Below are 21,418 nucleotides of genomic sequence, written 5' to 3' on the forward strand. Positions count from 1 at the left end.
AGGAGAGTGATGGTGTGCTACGCCAGATGACCTGGCCTCCACAGTCACCAGACCTGAACCCAATCGAGATGGTTTGGGGTGAGCTGGACAGCAGAGTGAAGGCAAAAGGGCCAACAAGTGCTAAGCATCTCTGGGAACTCCTTCAAGATTGTTGGAAGACCATTTCCGGTGACTACCTCTTGAAGCTCATCAAGAGAATGCCAAGAGTGTGCTAAGCAGTCATCAAAGCAAAAGGTGGCTACTTTGAAGAACCTAGAATATAAGACATATTTTCAGTTGTTTCACACTTTTTTGTTAAGTATATAATTCCACATGTGTTAATTCATAGTTTTGATGCCTTCAGTGTGAATGTACAATTTCCATAGTCAAGAAAATACAGAAAAATCTTTAAATGAGAAGGTGTGTCCAAACTTTTGGTCTGTACTGTATATATATACACAAAGGTTTAACAAATAAAAATGTGCTTAATTAGTGGGAGTGCTTTATTAGTGGGTCACAACATGGGGGTTCAAGACCCTTACTCAACCCAAGTGGACAACTAAAACACAGCTATCACAAACAGCATGCTAGCATGCAAGATAGCGTGTTTAATGGTAATAAAGTCATCTGTGGGGGTAAAGTTTTATATTTTTTTCCTTGTTCACATGTTAAATAAATAAGTGGCTGCCCCTTTCACCCACAAAGAAATATGGCTGTGTCATGCATGTTTATCACAGACTAATTTAAAGAACTTTGATTCTTTTTTTAAGTAATGCAGTGTATGTATTTTTTAGCTTATTAAAGCCTTTTAGCCTTAAAAATCCTGGAGATGGCTATGCTTTCTTTCTGATATAATGGTCATCTAATCCTTCATGTACAAAAGACAGCCCAATTCAAAGACTTTAAAAAAGTTAATACCACGAAAATTGCAGCATACTTACAGATAGAAATGTAAAAATAGATACTGGAGTAAAAATCAACATTTAAATATAAAAATACAAAAAAACATTAGCACACTTCTTTCAGATCAGTCTCGACTGCTGTTAGAAAAAATGTATACAACATTCAGAGGCTGACTTGCTCCGTCACTTCTTTCCCCAGAAGTCCTCCTTTCTTTTCTGTGCACGCTCTAAGACTTCAGATGCCAGAGAACTTGAGGCAGCTGACCTAGCAGAGATTTGTGAAAGTCGGTCATCTGTGAAACAAAAAATGTTGCTGTCAGAGCTCAGTGAAAGTATTAAAATAAAGGATAGTGCACTTGTGAAATTTGTGCTATGAGATCGTGAGAGTTGGATGGAAACTGCTTGCAATGCTAGAGGTAACTGCTTCTAGGGGAATGCACATAGGGGTAATATAAAGCTGATTTGTATGTTCTCCCTATGTTTCCTCCGGGTTCTCCGGTTTCCTCCCACAGTCCAAAGACATACTGATAGGGAAATTAGATTTTGAACCCCAATGGGGACAGTGATGATAATGTCTGTAAAGCATTGTGGAATTAATAGCGCTATATAAGTGAGTTATATAAATACAAACATACAGTCATGGCCAAAAATGTTGGCACCCTTGAAATTGTTCCAGAAAATGAAGTATTTCTCCCAGAAAATTATTGAAATTAAATATGTTTTGTTATACACACATTTATTTTCTTTGTGTGTATTGGAACAACACAAAAAAAAAAAAACAGAGAAAACGGAAAATTGGACATAATTTTACACAAAACCCCAAAAATGGTCTGGCCAAAATTGTTGGCACCTTTCCAAAATTGTGGGTAAACAATTTTTTTTCAAGCATGTAATACTCGTTCAAACTCCCCTGTGGCAAGTAACAGGTGTGGGCAATATGAAAGTCACACCTGAAACCAGTTAAAAAGTGGAGAAGTTGACTCAAACTTTGCATTGTGTGTCTGTGTGTGCCACACTAAGCATGGAGAACAGAAAGAGGAGAAGAAACGGTCTTTTGACTTGAGTACCAAAATTGTTGAAAAATATCAACAATCTCAAGGTTACAAGTCCATTTCCAGAGATCTTGATGTTCTTTTGGGTGTGCAACCAAATATTAAGTTGAGGGTGCCAACAATTATGTCCGGGTCATTTTTGGGATTTTGTGTAAAATTCTGTCCAATTTGCCTTTTTTTCCTCTGTTTTTTTTGTGTTGTTCCAATACACACAAAGGAAATAAACATGTGTATAACAAAACATGTAATTGTAATAATTTTCTAGGAAAAATACTTCATTTTCTGGAACAATTTCAAGGGTGCCAACACTTTCGGCCATGACTGTAAGTAGAGTTTACTGTTAATTTCTGAATAAGACATAAAAATCCATTCTGCAGACTGCAATACTCAACACGTGTACAAGGAGAAAGAGTTTAACCCGTAAAGGAGGCAGCCCATTTTCATTTTTAAGATTTCATTTTTTCTTCCACTTATTAATAACTTATTTATTTTTCTGTCAACATCGCTGTTTAAGTGCTTGCTATTTTTCAGGAAGAGTTGCAGTTTTGAATGATACCATTCATTTTGCCATATACAGGAGCATCTCACTAAATTAGAATATCATCAAAAAGTTAATTTATTTCAGTTCTTCAATACAAAAAGTGAAACTCGTATATTATATAGAGTCATTACAGAGTGATCTATGTCAAGTGTTTATTTCTGTTAATGTTGATGATTATGGCTAACAATTAATAAAGTATTCTAATTTAGTGAGATGCACCTGTAATGTACTGAAAAATGGGAAAAGATGAAAGTCAGGTGAAATGTTTAAAGAAAAAAAAAGTTTTTGTTTTTTTGGTCTTCGCGTTTATGGTGTTCATTATGAAATAAAAAGAACATGGCGACATGGTTCTCCGGTTTAATATGATTACGGAAATATCAAACCTACAATCTTTTTTTTAATGGTTTATGTTAATTTTTTCAAGACCCATAAATTCTTAATTTTTTTTCAATTGATTGAACTGTATTTTTGTTTTTTTGCATGCTAAGCTGTAGTTTTTAAAGGTAACATTTACTTACAATGTTTGGATCGCCTTTTATAGCATTTTTCTTTTCTTTACAATGTTTACATTATGTTTTGATAGATTGGACTTTAAAAGACTTGACGATACTGAACATGCTCCTTTCATTTTATTTTTTCATTTTGAAAAGTGGGTTAATTAATTAATTTTTTAATAACTTTTCTTTACACTGCATTTTTTAGTCATATATGGAACTTTGAACCTGTGATTGTTTGTACTTGCTAATGCAAAACTTCAGTATTGCAGTATATGGTGAAAATCAAGGTTTCCTATGAAACATAGCCTGTGGCTGGGCCTCATAGGAGTATCAAAGATGGCAATGATGGTGGCTTCAATAGGCCCATGGCTACAATAGCATCCCATCAGCATCTGTGATGATGCCGCGGATAGGTCGATGTGCAAAGAGATATACCACTAGGATTCCGCGACTTAAATGCAGCGGTCAGAGACTGCCAGCGACATTTAAGTGGTTAAATAGCAGTGATCAGAGCTAGTTCCAATCGCTGCTGTCAAAGGCAGGTGCTAGCTGTATAACACTGCCGACACCTGCCCTGTGTGGAGTGGGCCCATCTCCTGAGCCCACTACATACCCTGCACTTGCTTCATGACGTAATAATACGTAATTGAGCGAGAATTTGTTAAATAATTAAATACAAACAGCTCCTACAAAGGAATTTATTAAGACTGTCATGTTATTTGCCACTATTAATATTTAGTCCCCTGGAGTAAAAGGTGCCTATTATATTGAAAGCCTCTTACTAAATTCAGAGCACCTCTAGCTTCTCTAGCATCACAAAGTAAAATCTACAACATTTATAAAATTATATTAATTTGCTTGTAGATCTTCAATATTGACGGACAGTTTCAGGACCAGAATTTTCCACATGCTTAGGCTAGGTGCAGATGACAGTATTTTTTGTCATCTGTGAAAAATCGGATCAATTATGCTAATCACACTCTGATCAAACTCTAAGTTTGATCACAATGTGATCATAGTGTGATTCGTTTCTCTTGGATGAGGAGAAGATGGACAAACAAATTTCTCCATCTTCTCTATTCTATCAGTCCGTGAAAATCGGACTGCACTTAGATGTCATCCGAGTGCTGTCCGGTGGTTTCCATGGACTCATTGACTTGCATGGCTGAGTGTGATCTGCATATCGGATTAAACTCAAGCATGCATTGATTCAGAGCCTGTCTGAGTACAAAATCTGACATGTGCACGGCCCATAGAATAACATTAGTCCAGGTGAGATCCAATGTTTTGTCGGATCGCACTAAGACCGATATAATACGGGCGTCTGCATGAGCCCTAACCATGATAATTTTTTTATAATTTTTATGGCAATGTAGCCACATCTGGATTTGTGTTTTGTTTTTTTTTTGTTTTTAAAATTAGTTTTTTTTTCTGGCAGAATTTAGGTTACATAAACATTGAGCTTTATTTTAAATAGATTTATATTCTACAGTTACTTCCATAATATTCAGTAACAGTAAAGCAGTAGTAAACAATGTGTTAAATGTATTGTACAGTGCCTTGTGAAAGTATTTGGTCTCCTTGAACTTTTCTACCTTTTGCCACATTTCTGGCTTCAAACATAAAGATATAAAATTCTATTTTTTTGGGGAAGAATCAACAACAAGTGGGACACAATCGTGAAGTGGAATAAAATTTCTTGGATATTTTAAACTTTTTTAACAAATTAAAAACTGAAAAGTGGGGCATTCAATATTATTCGGCCCCCTTGAGTTAATACTTTGTAGCGCCACCTTTTGCTGCGATTACAGCTACAAGTCACTTGGGGTATGTCTCTATCAGTTTTGCACATCAAGAGGCTGAAATTCTTGCCCATACTTCCTTGCAAAACAGCTCGAGCTCATTGAGGTTGGATGGAGGGCGTTTGTGAACAGCAGTTTTCAGCTCTTTCCACAGATTCTCGATTGGATTCAGGTCTGGACTTTGACTTGGCCATTCTAACACCTGGATACGTTTATTTTTGAACCATTCCATTGTAGATTTTGCTTTATGTTTGGGATCATTGTCTTGTTGGAAGATAAATCTCCTTCCCAGTCTCAGGTCTTTTGCAGACTCCAACATGTTTTCTTCCAGAATGGTCCTGTATTTGGCTCTATCCATCTTCCCATCAATTTTAACCATCTTCCCTGTCCCTGCTGAAGGAAAGCAGGCCCAAACCATGATGTTGCCACCACCATGTTTGACAGTGGGGATGGTGTTTTGAGGGTGATGAGCTGTGTTGCGTTTACGCCAAACATATCGTTTTGCATTGTGGCCAAAAAGTTCGATTTTGGTTTCATCTGACCAGAGCACCTTATTCTACATGTTTGGTGTGTCTCCCAGGTGGCTTGTGCCAAACTTCAAACGAGACGTTTTATGGATATCTTTGAGAAATGGCTTTCTTCTTGCCACTCTTCCATAAAGGCCAGATTTGTGCAGTATACGACTGATTGTTGTCCTATGGACAGACTCTCCCACCTCAGCTGTAGATTTCTGCAGTTCGTCCAGAGTGATCATGGGCCTTTTGGCTGCATCTCTGATCAGTCTTCTCCTTGTTCGAGATGAACGTTTAGAGGGACGGCCGGGTCTTGTTGATTTGCAGTGGTCTGATACTCCTTCCATTTCAATATGATCGCTTGCACAGTGCTCCTTGAGATGTTTAAAACTTGGGAAATCTTTTTGTATCCAAACCCGGCTTTAAACTTTGCCACAACAGTATCTCGGACCTGCCTGGTGTGTTCCTTGGTCTTCATGATGCTCTCTGCACTTGAAACAGAACCCTGAGACTATCACAGAGCAGGTGCATTTATACGGAGACTTGATTACACACAGGTGGATTCTAGTTATTATTACCAGTCATTTAGGACAACATTGGATCATTCAGAGATCCTCACTGAACTTCTGAAGTGAGTCTGCTGCACTGAAGGTAAAGGGGCCGAATAATATTGCACGCCCCACTTTTCAGTTTTTAATTTGTTAAAAAAAAGTTTAAAATATCCAATAAATTTCGTTCCACTTCACGATTGTGTCCCACTTGTTGTTGATTCTTTCCAAAAAAATTAGAATTTTATATCTTTATGTTTGAAGCCAGAAATGTGGCAAAAGGTAGAAAAGTTCAAGGGGGCCAAATACTTTCACAATGCACTGTATATGGTGTTGTTATGGCTAGGAGTATAAACAGCATAATTATACAGTATAATTGCTATATTTCATAAACTTTTTTTTATTTTATAGGGTACCGGCAGTGATGCTGCCAGCCACATTGTATTACAGAATTTGGAAAGTGTCGGCATGAGATATGACAGAGAGACTGATATTCGGTTCCTGAGGCAAGCATCGACTATGAGGACTCTGATAAAACAACCATGACCATCAGGCCAAGTCTCTCGCCAACACTTGAAAGCTCTGATATGGATACAGGGCAGGGGACATCACCAAATATACTCTTTAACATGTTAGAATTTATTTTTACTGTTAATATAAAAGAAAACATAGGCTACATTCACATCCATGTGTGAAGTGTCGGGTGCTGCCTGATTTTTTTTATCGGAGAGCAAGCTGACCCATTGAATATGTCCTGCTCAGACCCTCAAAATTGCTCTAAGTTTCCCAAATCTCATTCTCAGATTCGTTATTTTGATGGATGTCTGAATAGTTCCATTAACTCAATGGCTCAGATAGAAAAAATAAAATTTGGCAGCAATCGGACAGTTCACACAGTAAGTGTAAGTTTTATCACACACCATACCTTCAATGCCAGTATTCTCATTAAATCCTGGATTGTAATAGCTGGAAGTGTTAAAGTTTCCTGAAAAGAAAAAAGAGGTAAAACTTTACTTTAAAATCAACGCTAACATTAAATTAAATTTCAATTTACGTGGGTTGTCCACTTTTAGCTTTATGTTAGCAAATAATTTTGTGGCACTTACTAATATATACCTATTACAGGTTCCCCATCCTGTAATTACTGCCTTCCTCACAGACTCCATAGCAGACAATAATGGAGTTCATGTATTCATTAATCGCATCTGATTTATCATGTGATATATTGAAAAGTGGGATAAAAATTTTCCAAGAGTGGAGAAATTCCGCAATTGTATTTCTTGGGTTTTGTTTTTAAATCATTCATTATATGGTAAAAATGACCTAGTAAAATAATTCTCCAGGTAAGTGCAATTATGAGATGCATAGTTTTTTTTTTTATTTAAGTGGTGAAAAAAAAGGGTTGGAAATTCGTAAAAATAACTAAAAAAATTTGCTTGCGTCACCATTTTCCAAGGCGAGTAACGTTTTTAATTTTTGATTGACTGAGCTTGTGAGGGCATGGTTTTTTTGCGGTCTGAGCCAACATGTTTATTGATCCCATTTTGAGATACATGCAATGTTTTGATTGCTTCTTATTACATTTTTTTGAGTGATATGGCGGAGGAAAATCAAGAATTTTGCAATTTTGATTTTTGTTTCTCATTATGCAGTTTACCATTGGGCTAATTATCTTTATAGTTTGATAAATTGGACCTATAGCGATACCACATATAATGTGCCTTAAAAAAAAGTATTCATAAGCCGTGAACTTTTCCACATTTTTTCATGTTGCACCCACAAAGTTAAATGTATTTTACTGGGATTTTATGGTATATACCAACATAAAGTTGCAAGTAGTTGTGAAGTGTAAAGGTAATGATACATGGTTTTCTAATTATTGTGACATGCATTTGTATATGATGCACCAGTATGTCTCATGTCAAGAAGGGAATTATGCTCCAGGTGTGCTGGCCCTTTTTTATGTTTTTTTGGGGGTGGGGGTGGGGGTAGATAGAGTGTCATGTGACCAGACCTGTCCAACAAATTTTCCATGTGTAGTGTTTTTCTATGGCTGATGGACAGGTCTGGTCATATGCTCCTTGATCGGTGAACATTATGAGAACAGGTGAGGGAGACTGCACTAACAAGTACAAGAGACCCTGTAATACTGCTATATCAGTGTATGACAAAAAAAACATGTCCTCAACATGTCCCCATGTTAAAGAAGCACTCCCATCAAAGTTTGACTCCCCTTAATATATTGCAGTCATCATATTATATAGCACTGTGTATTTACAATTGCACATTTTGCCTTTCTACCCAGATAATTCTTCTCTTTTCTCTGCTCTATGTGGAAACAGGATGTCTCTTTTCCCTGTATGACTCATTCCCCTCTTCAACTCCTGACCCAGCTGCTCCGTTCATCCCCCCTGCCAGGGACTTTTGCAGCGACTCATGACTCTTAACCGGGAAAATTGACCTCCTGTTTCTACATAGAGCTTAGAAGGATTCAACTAGTCTGTTTTTAATCACATGAGGTCATAGACCTAATGGAAAACAGAAGAATTAACTGGGTAGAAGGGCAAAATGGGCAATTGTAACTACACAGTGCTATGTTACATGATGATTGCAATATATTAAGACGATAAAAACTTTGATGGGACTGCTTCTTTGAAATAAAGATAAATTGCACAACCATGAAGTGCCACTCTGGGGCCACTAAACAGAAAATCTTAGAAACTGTTCTAATGTGCAATTCCATAACACACCCTTAATACCAATATAAAATGACAGTGTGGGAATTTACATTGTCCTGTGTTTGCACTGCAGATTCAAAGTTGGTTTAGATAATTTGTAGTCCCTTCAAAAAGTTTTCTAATGTACTGTTTCACAGCAGATCTGTTACCAGATTTTACAATATAGACTGTATACATTATTAAGCAGATCCCTTAGACATGATGAGACTGGTAAATTTACTTTGACTATCCATGTCAGAATATCTGTATAATCCGAGTTCAGCTATTGAATGAAAATAGCTCATGAGAGCAAGTGCACTTGGTCTCTGCTCATCCAGCCTGACTGACAGCCGCAGCTTGTGCGGAGCAGGGTGAGATCTCAGCAGCATGAGGGATACTGAGGAGCTGTCAAACAGGCAAGGTGGGTGGAGAATGAGTTTCCTTTCTTAAAGGATCATTCAGCCATTCAAAAAAAGTACACCAGCTTTATCAGGTCAAAGAGGTCTACTTAGTAATGCGTGCAGTTGTCACAAAATTTTGTGACAGATCAACTTTGAAAAGATGTAAATATGTTAGCATTGGAATTTAATTAAATTGGAATCTAATACAAAGAGTAATTAGTGACAGAAAGCTTGCTGGCTTTCTAATCGGCTTTAGGAAAAAGTGTGAAAAGCTTTGCAACTTATGATCCTACCATTATGCTGAAACTCAGGATCTCGCAATGTTCCATGTATTCGACATGATGGACTCCATTGCCAAGATGATTGCACAAAAGGTTTCTCCACCGGCTTGCTGGTCGGATATGATATACCTGCTGGAGAAGTTTTACTGCAAATTTGTGGAGTTGGCCATGGATCCTCTCTCAATGGCAATGGATCAACAGTCATCAGACCAGCAACTGGGGGAGATTTTATAGGCTGATCTTCCTCATTCTGAAATATAGATAAATAATGAAGTTAGTAATTAATAACACATATTCCTACACATTTTAAAGTATATTTGCATGTGTAAGTAAGTATACTGTATATGATTTAGTGATTTAACAGATAGCTAAACTTGATAAGATGCAGTCACCTGTAGTCAGTCCACAGATCCGTTATTGATGACCTATTCTAAAGGTGCATTTATATTCCACAATTATTGTTTCTGATAATCGTGCAGTGTAAACAGGCGGCCGGTCACCGGATGAATGAGCAAATCGCTCATTGCCGCCAAGAACAATGGCAGCCTATGCTCAGGGAATAATCTATTACCGATCATACTGTGAGCACATGAAGCATGGTCTGCCTGTCTAAATGGGCAAATAAATGACCACAGAAACGCATACATGGTTTAAACCCAGCTTAAAAAAGGGTAATCAATATCAAAGATGTTCTAAACCCATTTAATTTTAAAGGATTTAAAGGGGTTGTTAACTACTCGGACAACCCCTTCTCAATTATTATATTCTCCCTTGTAAAATAAAAACCAGGATGTACTCACCTCTGGTGTCGATGCTGTTCCAGTGATGTCAGCGCTGAAGCTCTCGGGATCGCGTGACATTATTATTATTCTTAAGACTAAACTGGCATCCGGAGGAAGTGATAGAGCAGCAGCAGCTCTCACTTCTTCCGGATGTCAGTGGTCTGAAGAAAGCGAGAGTGAAGCAGCCCATCAGTGGCCATTAATTGGTTGCAGGGCTGACAAGACATAACAATGTCACACGAGCCCCGGGAGCCTCGGTAATGACATCACTTGAACATCGCCGACACCAAAGGCGAGTACAGGCTGTTTTTTATTTTACATGAGAGGATACTGTAATTGAGAATGGGTTGCCCAAGTAGTATACAACCCCTTTAAAAGGTGAAAAATGCTGCTGGCTTCCAATAAAATACTTTAATACTTTTATCATCTGTCCACAGGATAAGTGAAAAATGTTTGGCTCTTACGGACCCCACCAATGGGACCAAGATTAGAACACTAGAATAGCTGTCCTGATTGCTCTGTTATGCCACACACTCACTACATAGTAGTTACAAGACAGCCATCTAAATGGAGCAAGAGCACACAAGCTTGACCCTTGCTCCATTCAAACTGCTTTGCTTGGGTGAGGAGGAATGTGGAGAATCTTCCTTTCATCTCTAAACTCCTGGAATGCTTGGTCCACTCCCGTCTCATCCGCTATATTTCAGGTAACACTCTTCTCGACCCTTTACAATCTGGTTTCTGCTCTTCGCACTCTACTGAAACTGCCCTCACTAAAGTCTCTAATGATCTACTAACAGCTAAATCTAATGGCCACTGCTCCCTGCTGTTTCTCCTGGATCTCACTGCTGCATTTGACACCTTGGATCATCAGTTCTTCCTCGCTATGCTCCCCTCTATAGGTCTCAAGGACAAGGTTCTCTCCTGGTTCTCCTCCTATCTCTCTGACCACTCCTTCACTGTATCTTTTGCCGGCTCTTCTAACCTTCCCCTTACTATCGGGGTTCCTCAAGGCTCATTCCTAGGCCCCCTCCTCTTCTCTTTGTATACTGCCCCTATTGGACAAACCATCAGCAGATTTTGTTTTCATTATCAGCTCTATGCTGATGACACCCAACTGTACACCTCTTCACCTGACATCACCCCCACTTGAATACAAAATACCAGTGCTTGTCTTTCTGCTGTCTCTAACATGTCCTCGCTCTATCTGAAATGGAATCTCTCCAAAACTGAACTCCTTGTGTTTCCTCCCTCTACTAACCTACCTATACCTGACTTTGCAATTTCCTTGGGTGGTGTCACCATAACTTGGGAGTCATATTTGACACACAACTTTCCTTTACTCCCCATATACAATCACTCACTCGCTCATGTCACCTGCACCTTCAAAACATCTCCAGAATCCGACCTTTTCTCACCTTTGACACTGCAAAAACTCTTACTGTCGCTCTTATTCACTCTCATCTGGACTACTACAACTCTCTTCTAATTGGTTTCCCTCTAAACAAACTCTCTCCTCTCCAATCCATCCTGAATGCAGCAGCCAGGGTCGTATTTCTATCAGGCCGCTTCACTGATGCCTCTACCCTGTGTCAGTCAATGCACTGGTTACCCATTCACTACAAAATACAATACAAACTCATCTCTCTCACCCAGAAAGGTCTCGACAGTTATGCACCGCCCTATATCTCATCCCTCACCCTTCCTGTGCCCTCCGTTCTGCAACTGATCTAAGACTAATATTCTCCTTAATCCGAACCTCACGCCTCCATCTCCAAGACTTCTCTTGTGCTGCGCCAGTTTTCTGGAATGCACTACCCCAAACGATGTGACTAATATCTAGCCCCCATGTTTTTAAACGTGCTTTAAAAACACATCTGTTTAGACAAGCCTATCACCTCAACTCAATAACTTAACTCTCCCCTGTTCCCTCCTAAATGTTAATCTTAATCTGCTCCTGCCCATTCATCTGTCTCCACATCCTCCATGCACCCAATAGCACATGGAAACAGCACAGATACTGGCTGATGACCATGTTCTACCTAATGTGTCCCCCTATTTCCATACAGATTGTAAACTTGCGAGCAGGGCCCTCAATCCTCCTGTAACTGTTGAAATGTGATACATTGTATTGTTTTTATTGTCTGTACATGTCCCTACTTAATTGTAAAGTTCTGTGGAATATGTTGGCGCTATATAAATAAAAATGATTATTATTATTATATTATTAACTCAGGATCATTGGTGGTGAAGTGCACAATACTGAGGATAGGTGATATATTTGTTTGCTGGGAAACCCCTTTAATTGAATGCCTAATTCCCAGTATGAATCAATACATATTGGTAATGAAATTGAAAGGGTTTTTGAACACATTTTCTGATATTTTGATATTAATGGTCAAACCTAAGGTGGGGTTGTCCAGTACTTTGATATTCATGACTTATTGTGAGATTAGGTCATTATTGGATTGTGAGGGATCTAAAATCAGCTGCAGCCGGAGGCAGACCGTAAAATGAATGTGAGCTGCTCCGAGAACAGAATTGTGCTATCCAGCCATTGCAGCAGAGTATTTTAGACATTTGTACATACAGTGGCTTGCGAAAGTATTCAACTCCCCTTGGCATTTTCCTTGTTTTGCTACCTCACAACCTTGAATTTCACTTTTTTTTTTAGAGTTTGTACTAGTTCATGTAAGAACGTTCCTACAACTGTGAACATTTGGTTTTCTTTTTATTTACAAGCAAGCAACAAATAGGACAAAATAACTGAAAACTTCAGTGTGCATTACTATTCACCCCCCTAAAGTCAATACTTTGTAGAGCCTCCTTTTGTGACATTACAGCTGCAAGTCGCTCTGGATAAGTTTCTATGAGCTTTCCACATCTTGCCACTGGGATTTTTGCCCATTTCTCAAGGCAAAACTGCTCCAGCTCCTTCAAGTTAGATGGTTTCCTCTGGTGAACAGCAATCTTCAAGTCTGACCATAGATTCTCAATTGAATTAAGGTCTGGGCTTTGACTAGGCCGCTCCAAAACATTTACACGTTTCACCTTAAACCAGTGTTGCTTTAGTAGTATGCTTTGGGTCATTGTGTTGTTGGAAAGTGAACCTCCATCCCGGTCTCAAATCACTGACAAACAGGTTTTGCTCAAGAATATCCCTGTATTTTGGTCCATCCATCTTCCCCTTGACTTGGACCATTTTCCCTGTCCCTGTTGCCTAAAAACATCCCTACAACATCATTCTGCCTCCACCATGTTTCACTGTGGGGATCGTGTTCTTGGGGTGATGAGCTGTGTTGGTTTGGCGCCAGACATAGCGTTTACTTTGGTGGCCAAAATGTTCAATTTTGGTCTCATCTGACCATAGCACCTTCCTTCATACATTTGGGGATTCTCTCAAATATATTCTGACAAACTCAAAATGAGCCTTACAATTTTTGTGTGTAAGTAAAGGATTTTTTCTGCCCACTCTTCCATAAAGGCCACCTCTATGGAGTGTACGGCTTATTGTGGTAGTATGGACAGATACTCCAGTCTCTGCTTGGGAACTCTGCAGCCCCTTCTGGGTTATCTTTCATCTCTATGCTGCCTCTCTGATTAATGCCCTCTTTGCCCGGGCTCAGAATTCTGGTGGGCGGCCCTGTCTTGGCAGGTTTGTTGTGGTACCATGTTCTTTCCATTTGATGATAATGGATTTGATGGTGCTCTGGGGGATCATCAGAGATTGGGTTATTTTTTTATAACCCAACACTAACTAATATCTCCTTGGTCTTCATGGTGTTGTTTTGTTAGTGGTGCCTCTTGTTTCGTGGTGTTGCAGCCTCTGTGGCATTTCAGAAATGGGGAGTATATACTGACAGACCATGTGACACTTAGATTGCACACAGGTTGGACTTCCTTTCACTAAGTATGTGACTTATGAAGGCAATTGCTTGCACCCAAAATTTTTAGGGGCTTCATAGAAAAAGAGATGAATGCATATGCACATGCCAATTTTTATTTATTTTATCCCATAAATGTAATATTTGCTTATATTCTTCTCACTTCACCAACTTAGACTATTTAGTGCTGATGCATCACACACAAATTAAAAAAATATTTAAACACAGGTTGGAATGTAAAAAATAGGTAAAAACCCAAGGGGGTCAAGCCACTGTAATTGTGTATTTTTTAATGAAATCCTATGAACTTTTTTGTTCAGAATAGTCATAATTTTTTCAGACATAAAAATCTTTTTCCATTAAATAATTTGATCAAATTGCCCTTTTTTCCAGAATGGTTTTATGATTTCACATACCTCTTGAATTGGTGGCCTAACATTTTGCATTATTCATGTTTGCATGATAGAAGTAAAGCTGAACTTTGGGATCCATGAAGCAAAGAACATAATGAAAACACTGCAAGGAAAGTATCTAAAAAGCCAGCAAAACCTGCTTTTAGTCTGCAGTTTTTTTTACTGGCAAGAGATCAAGTTTTGGTTGCAGAAAAAAAGCAGCAAAAAAGCAATGTGTGAACATAGCCTATGTGTTGAATGAGGTATTAATTGGTATTGGACCATACTCCTCCGCAAATGCTTCGGGCAGAGACACACTATGGTATAACTTGTGCGAGAATCGCATCACACTGCATGGACTGGCCGGCACCCCTCCTGACCTGAACATGACAGCATGATGGATTTCTATTCAGCTGTCAAGGTCAGGTTAGGAGAGGTGCTGGCCAGTAGGTGGTTTATGATGCGATCCTCGCACGAAAAATACGGCAGTGTGTCTATGCCTTAAGGCTGCGTTCCCACGACCAGTAATACTAGCATTCTGGACGCAGCTCATTTTCGCTGCATCCAAAATGCTGCATTAAACAGTACAAGCACTGTAGATGGGATTAATAGAAATCTCATGCCCACTGTGCTTCTTTTTAACCCAGCGTAAAATCACCTACGGTGCGTGCTTCTGAGCCACAGCATGTCAAAGCTCAGTCTCCTGTACGGAATTTCCCCGTAGACTTGTAGTTGTAAGTGCATTTACGCAGGTGTTTTTAGCTTGGTTTAACCTAATAAATAAATAATTTAAGAAAATGACATGGGGTTCCTCCTGTTACGCACATGGTTGTGGAACCACTGAGCCATGGTCTGGAGAGAGCCTGAAGGGGCCTAACTAAGCAACCACTTGGTTCTTCACTAGAGCCGCTGATGGTGTGGTTACACTTGGACCCAGGGGACAGACCCCGGAGCCGCAGCAGCTGACCCACTAAGGGAAGTAGGGAAATAGGGATGGACTCGGAGAGTCAGGAAATCCAGGAACTAGATAGCAGAAGGATGGATACTGCTCGGCTGGTAAACAGGACTGGAACTGAAACACAGGAACAGACGGAGCAATTTACAGCAACACATCTACCTGGTTCAGACTAGATGGAAAAGGGAGGTTGGTCAGGATTAGGACTTGGTATGGGCAGGACCGGATCAGTAGCTGGTTCCGACAGGACGGGCTGGTTCAGGATCAGAATCAGGCAGGATCAGGTACAGACCGGGTAGACAGATTCAGAATCAGGGAGCACGGGTACAGTGACCTTACACTAGATATGTACAACACTAATGGACTAGAGCAGCTATAGCACCTCCCTATGAATGGGGAGCTTAAATACGTGATGTCTCCCAGCCATTGGCTGGGGACATTTTCAGAAGTGCATGCGCTGCCCCTTTAAAATACAGGGAGCACACGCCCTAAGCACATTCCTAAGAGACCTGCGTGCTGTGCACAGGTCCTAGGAGGAAGCAGACGCTGCGGGGACCAGAGCAGCGCAGGAGGGTAGGTGAACACACTGACATCCGTGAAGAGAGGAGGAAGGGGAATCATGCAGGGAAACCGGCGCTGTCCTAACACCCCCTATTTTTGATAACCAGCCAAGGTAAAGCAGACAGCTGCAGGCTTATATTATCAGGCTGGGAAGGTCCCTGGTTATTGGTCCCTTCCCAGTCTAAAAATACAAGACGTCCCAGAATTGGCGCATCACATGAGATCAATAAGAAATTGGATAGCACTCATCTGATACATACGCTGGTGTTAGCGAGCCCTAAAACTAATTCCCAAAGTGTTGCCAGGATCATAAGTGCAGATTGCAGGTTATTCCTTGAAAACTTTGATACCAAACTTTTTGATAAAATAATAGCCACCATTGCACCAAGTAGGAGTTTTGAGAGATTGGGTTGTAGCTAAAACAGTCACATGGTTCTGGTGGAGTTAGAGAGGGTGCTTGATGCGTTTGATACGATTAGGTGACAGTGGCTCTGGACCTTCTTGAAGGGTCTGTATACAGAAGTTTTTTCTATGGCCTATTCACAGTATAATATGAACGCTACAGGGGTGCACAGTGTCATCCTATTGTTCAAAACAGTACATGAGCCATCGGCTTGCTACCTGGAAACTTGTTTGAGGGCATATCGGTGGTATCGAAGGAAGTCAAAATAATGTTATACTGTTTTTGGTTAAAGGGGCTGCCTCAAGTACTTAAATTGTTAAAATTGCAAAGTGCTTGTAAAAACAAGCAACTTTGCAATTTGCCAAAGCTTTGTTTTTATAGATTTTATATAAAAGGTGTATTAAATTGCTTACAGAAAGCAATAACATACAATTTGTTAGATAATATATATTTTTTGACAGACATTTTTCTCAACTTAATTAGGTGCCTAAAAATTTTTGTAGATCACAATAAAAAAATCACAAATGATAAAGCCTTTAATTCTGTTTTTCTCTGTTCATTTTGGTCTTTAATACACCTCAAGCAGCAAGAACCATTTGGAATATATAAGGATAATGCTAAATATATAAGTGAGAGACGACTCTACAATACCAGGAAAAATGACTCATAAATTCCAAGTCACTCTGTCTGCGCATTAAAATTATTCAATGCGTGATACATATTTCATATATTTCCATCACCGCCAAAGTACTGGGGCCTCTCAGTGTATGACAACATGTTTCCTTTTCTGCAAAGTTGACCACTCTTATCTAAATTAGTCTGAAAGCTACAGACTGAATTACAAATTAGAATTCATATTAATAATGAAAATTTACATGCTCATTAAAAATGTTTTACTTAATCATCAAATGTTATATTTCAAAAAAATGTTTGATTACCTTATTGGCTTTTCTTTCATTTAAACCATTGGATATATATTTCTTGGGAGAATAATCCTTTTTTGGGGACTTTTTATGCTTAAGTTCTGAATTGTCATGATCTTTACTTGGAGATACCAAAAGAGCACCACCTAAAAATAATGATATTTTATAAAATAAGTTAATTAATAAATGAAGCATGGGTATTACCATTCAGTCACTCTGAAAACCTGATGAATTCATCTTGCTGAAGACGAGACAGGTTGCCAGCTCACTGAGAGATCAGATTACAGCTGCTTATTGAAGTCTATGGAGAGAGGGTGAAAAAGCAGATGGACAGCGAGGGCAAAAAGACATGGCTGCAGCTTTCTAGTAAGTGTTTTATCCCAACACAGTCCTAGATGTACAGCTACATGGCTCAGTACTGTTGTATAATGTCCTCCATGCTGTTACTACAAAGAGACAGGATATCAGGAATCCCTCATGTCTCTGTGTACTTAGTGCTATGTATGGGGGACAAGGCAGCAGTCAGTCCCCACCCATTAGCTTAGACACAGCTAAAAATTAATAATTAACATACATACAGCAGCCTTAATTAAATGCACAAGAGCAAACATAGCTGTTAAACCATATAATCTAGGTCAGCATGAGCTCCACTCCAAAAAACATCTTAAAAGCAAGGAGAAAACATGGAGTGCCTTATTTAGAAAGATAATCTTTATTAATACATAAATATCAAAAAGAGTAGTGAAAATCACAGCATTTTAAAGATAGAGAACCATAGGGTCAGGGAATAGCAGCACTAAACAGCTGGTGACCTCCCCCACATATCCATACCATATATATCAATTGTGGAGTGAGGGCTCCCTAGGCATGATGTATTAACACTGGAATAGCCAATTAAAGAGCTTTGAGATAATTGTTTAATTACTTTTTTTAAAATTCCTAAACCCTTACTCCAATTATGATGTGAATACCCTCAAATTAAAGCTGACAGTCTGCACTTTAAGCTCACACTGATTATATAACTGTATCTTAAATATGTTTTGGTAAACAGCTATAATGCCAAAACCTGTGTCACTGTCCAAATATTCCTAGACCTAACTGTATATGAATCATAGCAAATAACAGACTGGAAAATGATACTTACTTACCGGTAATTTGATTTTCCTAAAACCCATGACAGCACCAACTAACTGATGACTCTACTCAAGACACTCCCACCGTCCACACTTATAGAAATTTACGCGCCATTAACACCCAGAAATTTATAAAAAGGTTGCAATCATCATTGGCCCCAATCTCCTCCCTCTCATGTCCCGAATCTGCATTGAAGCATTATAACAAAATAATGCTATGCGCCCTGGATGAAGCCGCACCTCCTACACAAAGAACAATTCGGCATAGACGGCGACAACCCTGGCACACGCCTCAAACACGTCTTCTCCAGAGGTACTCCAGGTGCGCTGAACGGCTGTGGAGAAAATCAAATCTGCCCGAAGATTTCCTCCACTATAAATTTATGCTGAAAACATATAACTCTGCCCTTCACCTCTCCAAACAAACCTACTTTAACAACCTCATCATCTCACTTTCCAATAATCCTAAACGACTCTTTGACACGTTTCATTCTCTCCTCAATCAAACAGCACAGGCCCCGACCACCGACCTCAGCGCTGACGATCTGGCTAACTATTTCAAAGAAAAAATTGACCATATCCGACAGGAAATTTTCTCCCAATCCCCAAATGTTATGCATGCTCCCCCCCACCACATTGTATCTTGCTCATTTTCTGACTTCGAACCAGTCACGGAAGATGAAGTGATCAGGCTCCTTGCATCTTCTCGCCCTACCACCTGCACCAGCGACCCTATTCCCTCACATCTCCTTCAGTCCCTTGCTCCAGCTGTCACCTCTCACCTAACTAAAATTTTCAACCTTTCCCTCTCATCTGGTATCTTTCCCTCTTCTTTTAAACACGCCAGCATACAACCATTACTTAAAAAAACATCCCTCGACCAGAACTGCACGGCCAACTACAGACCTGTTTCCAATCTTCCCTTTATCTCTAAACTCCTGGAACGCCTGGTCCACTCCCGTCTAATCCGCTATCTCTCAGACAACTCTCTTCTTGACCCTTTACAATCTGGTTTCCGCTTTTTACATTCTACTGAAACTGCCCTCACTAAAGTCTCTAATGATCTACTAACAGCTAAATCTAATGGTCACTACTCCCTGCTGATTCTCCTGGATCTCTCTGCAGCATTTGACACTGTGGATCACCAGCTCCTCCTCACTATGCTCCGCACTATTGGCCTCAAGGACACGGTTCTCTCCTGGTTCTCCTCTTATCTCTCTGACCGCTCCTTCTCTGTGTCTTTTGCCGGCTCCTCCTCCTCCCTACTTCCTCTTACTGTCGGGGTTCCTCAAGGATCAGTCCTAGGCCTCCTTCTTTTCTCCTTATACACCGCTCCTATTGGACAAACAATCAGTAGATTCGGTTTTCAGTACCATCTCTATGCTGATGACACCCAATTATACACCTCTGCTCCGGACATCACCCCTGCATTACTACAAAAGACCAGTGATTGTCTTTCTGCTGTGTCTAACATTATGTCCTCCCTCTACCTAAAACTGAATCTGTCAAAAACTGAACTACTCGTCTTTCCTCCCTCCATTAATCTACCTGTGCCCGATATTGCCATCTCCGTTTGTGGCTCAACCATTACTCCCCAGCTACAAGCCCGCTGTCTTGGGGTCATTTTTGATTCAGATCTTTCTTTCACTCCTCACATCAAATCACTCGCTCGTTCATGTCATCTACACCTCAAAAACATCTCAAGAATCAGGACTTTTCTCACCTTTGACTCGGCAAAAACTCTTACTGTCGCTCTTATTCATTCTCGTCTTGACTATTGCAACGCTCTACTAATCGGTCTCCCTCTTACTAAACTCTCCCCTCTCCAATCCGTCCTGAACGCAGCAGCCAGGATCATATTCCTCGCCAACCGCTACTCAGATGCCTCTTCCCTGTGCCAGTCATTGCATTGGTTGCCCATCCAATATAGAGTTCGTTTTAAACTTATCACGCTTACCCACAAAGCGCTCCATGCTTCAGTACCCCCCTACATCTCCTCCCTTGTCTCAGTCTACCACCCTACACGTGCCCTCCGTTCTGCAAATGACTTGAAACTAAAATCCTCCATAATCCGAACTTCCCACTCCCGTCTCCAAGATTTCTCGCGTGCTGCGCCAATTCTCTGGAATGCACTACCCAGGACAGTTCGATTAATTCCCAATACCCACAGTTTCAAGCGAACCCTAAAAACACATTTCTTTAGACTGGCGTATCACCTAAACACACTCTGTCCATCCCAGCTTTCCCCCATATTAAAATCTTCTTCAACTTCGGGTTCAAACCAACCATGCACATAAAAGCCTCTGTCAGGACTGCACACATACTGGCTGGCGACTAGTCCATGTATTATTATTTATCCTATTCAGTATATCAAGGCTGCATTATACAATATATGTACTTTTTACCTTTTGTGTCTCCCCCACTTCCTCATAGACTGTAAGCTCGCGAGCAGGGCCCTCACTCCGTTCGATATGAGATATGCTTATTCTGTATTGTCTGTATAAGTCCCCCCTAAAATTTGTAAAGTGCTGCGGAATATGTTGGCGCTATAAAAATAAACTATTATTATTATTATTATTATTATTATTATTATTATTATGATGATGCTAACATCAGTTTGGGAGAATCTACATTTAATGCTCCAGTACCTACCAGAGCCTGGTGTCTGGCCTGGGGCCTTGTGTTTCAGTATTCCTAAGGCCTTGTGATATTTGCATGTATCGCAGCCTGGCATGTGGCTTACAGCCTGGCGTGTGGCTTGCAGCCTGGCGTGTGGCCTGCAGGATGGCGTGTGGCCTTGCAGCCTGGCATTTCTCGTTTAGGTGTTGTGACTTAGTTGGTTAAAACGCCTGTCTTGTCAACAGATCCTGTATTAAAATCTCAGTAGTGTCTAGCCTCATGTCTTGTATGTTGGGCTGCCTGCCTCATGTCTGGCCTTATGTTTTGTGTGTTGGGCCTGCCGCCTCATGTCTGGGTTCCTGTCTCGTGTGTTGGGCCTGCCACCTCATGACTGGCTTCATGTCTTATGTGTTGGGGTAGGCCACCTCATGTCTCATGTTTGGCATGCCTGAAAGTTTTCTGGACATTTTGTAGTTTTTGAATAGCGTGCCACCTCAAGTCTAAAGTTTTCTTCGGTGGCCTCTGCCTCACGAT

General features: G+C 40.1%; 1 protein-coding gene across 3 annotated transcripts in view; it reads right to left on the reverse strand.

Moving 5' to 3' along the window:
- Positions 1 to 361: 361 nt before the first annotated feature.
- The window catches only part of MDM1 (Mdm1 nuclear protein), a 71,857-nt gene continuing 50,800 nt past the window's right edge, over positions 362 to 21,418 (reverse strand). For 2 of the 3 annotated variants that reach the window (XM_073651749.1, XM_073651747.1), the window contains exons 12-15: positions 17,148 to 17,278; positions 9,245 to 9,482; positions 6,759 to 6,818; positions 364 to 1,174 (exon numbers count right to left, since the gene is read on the reverse strand). In XM_073651749.1, the coding sequence (XP_073507850.1) occupies positions 1,065 to 1,174; positions 6,759 to 6,818; positions 9,245 to 9,482; positions 17,148 to 17,278 (539 nt within the window). In that variant the 3' untranslated portion in view covers positions 364 to 1,064. Of the gene's footprint in view, positions 1,175 to 6,758; positions 6,819 to 9,244; positions 9,483 to 17,147; positions 17,279 to 21,418 lie in introns of all 3 variants that reach the window. The other variant, XM_073651748.1, reaches the window with a different exon arrangement.

The sequence above is a fragment of the Phyllobates terribilis genome, unplaced genomic scaffold (assembly GCF_046119375.1).
Source record: "Phyllobates terribilis strain yellow unplaced genomic scaffold, ASM4611937v1 Scaffold_11__3_contigs__length_659146591, whole genome shotgun sequence".
Taxonomy (NCBI): domain Eukaryota; kingdom Metazoa; phylum Chordata; class Amphibia; order Anura; family Dendrobatidae; genus Phyllobates; species Phyllobates terribilis.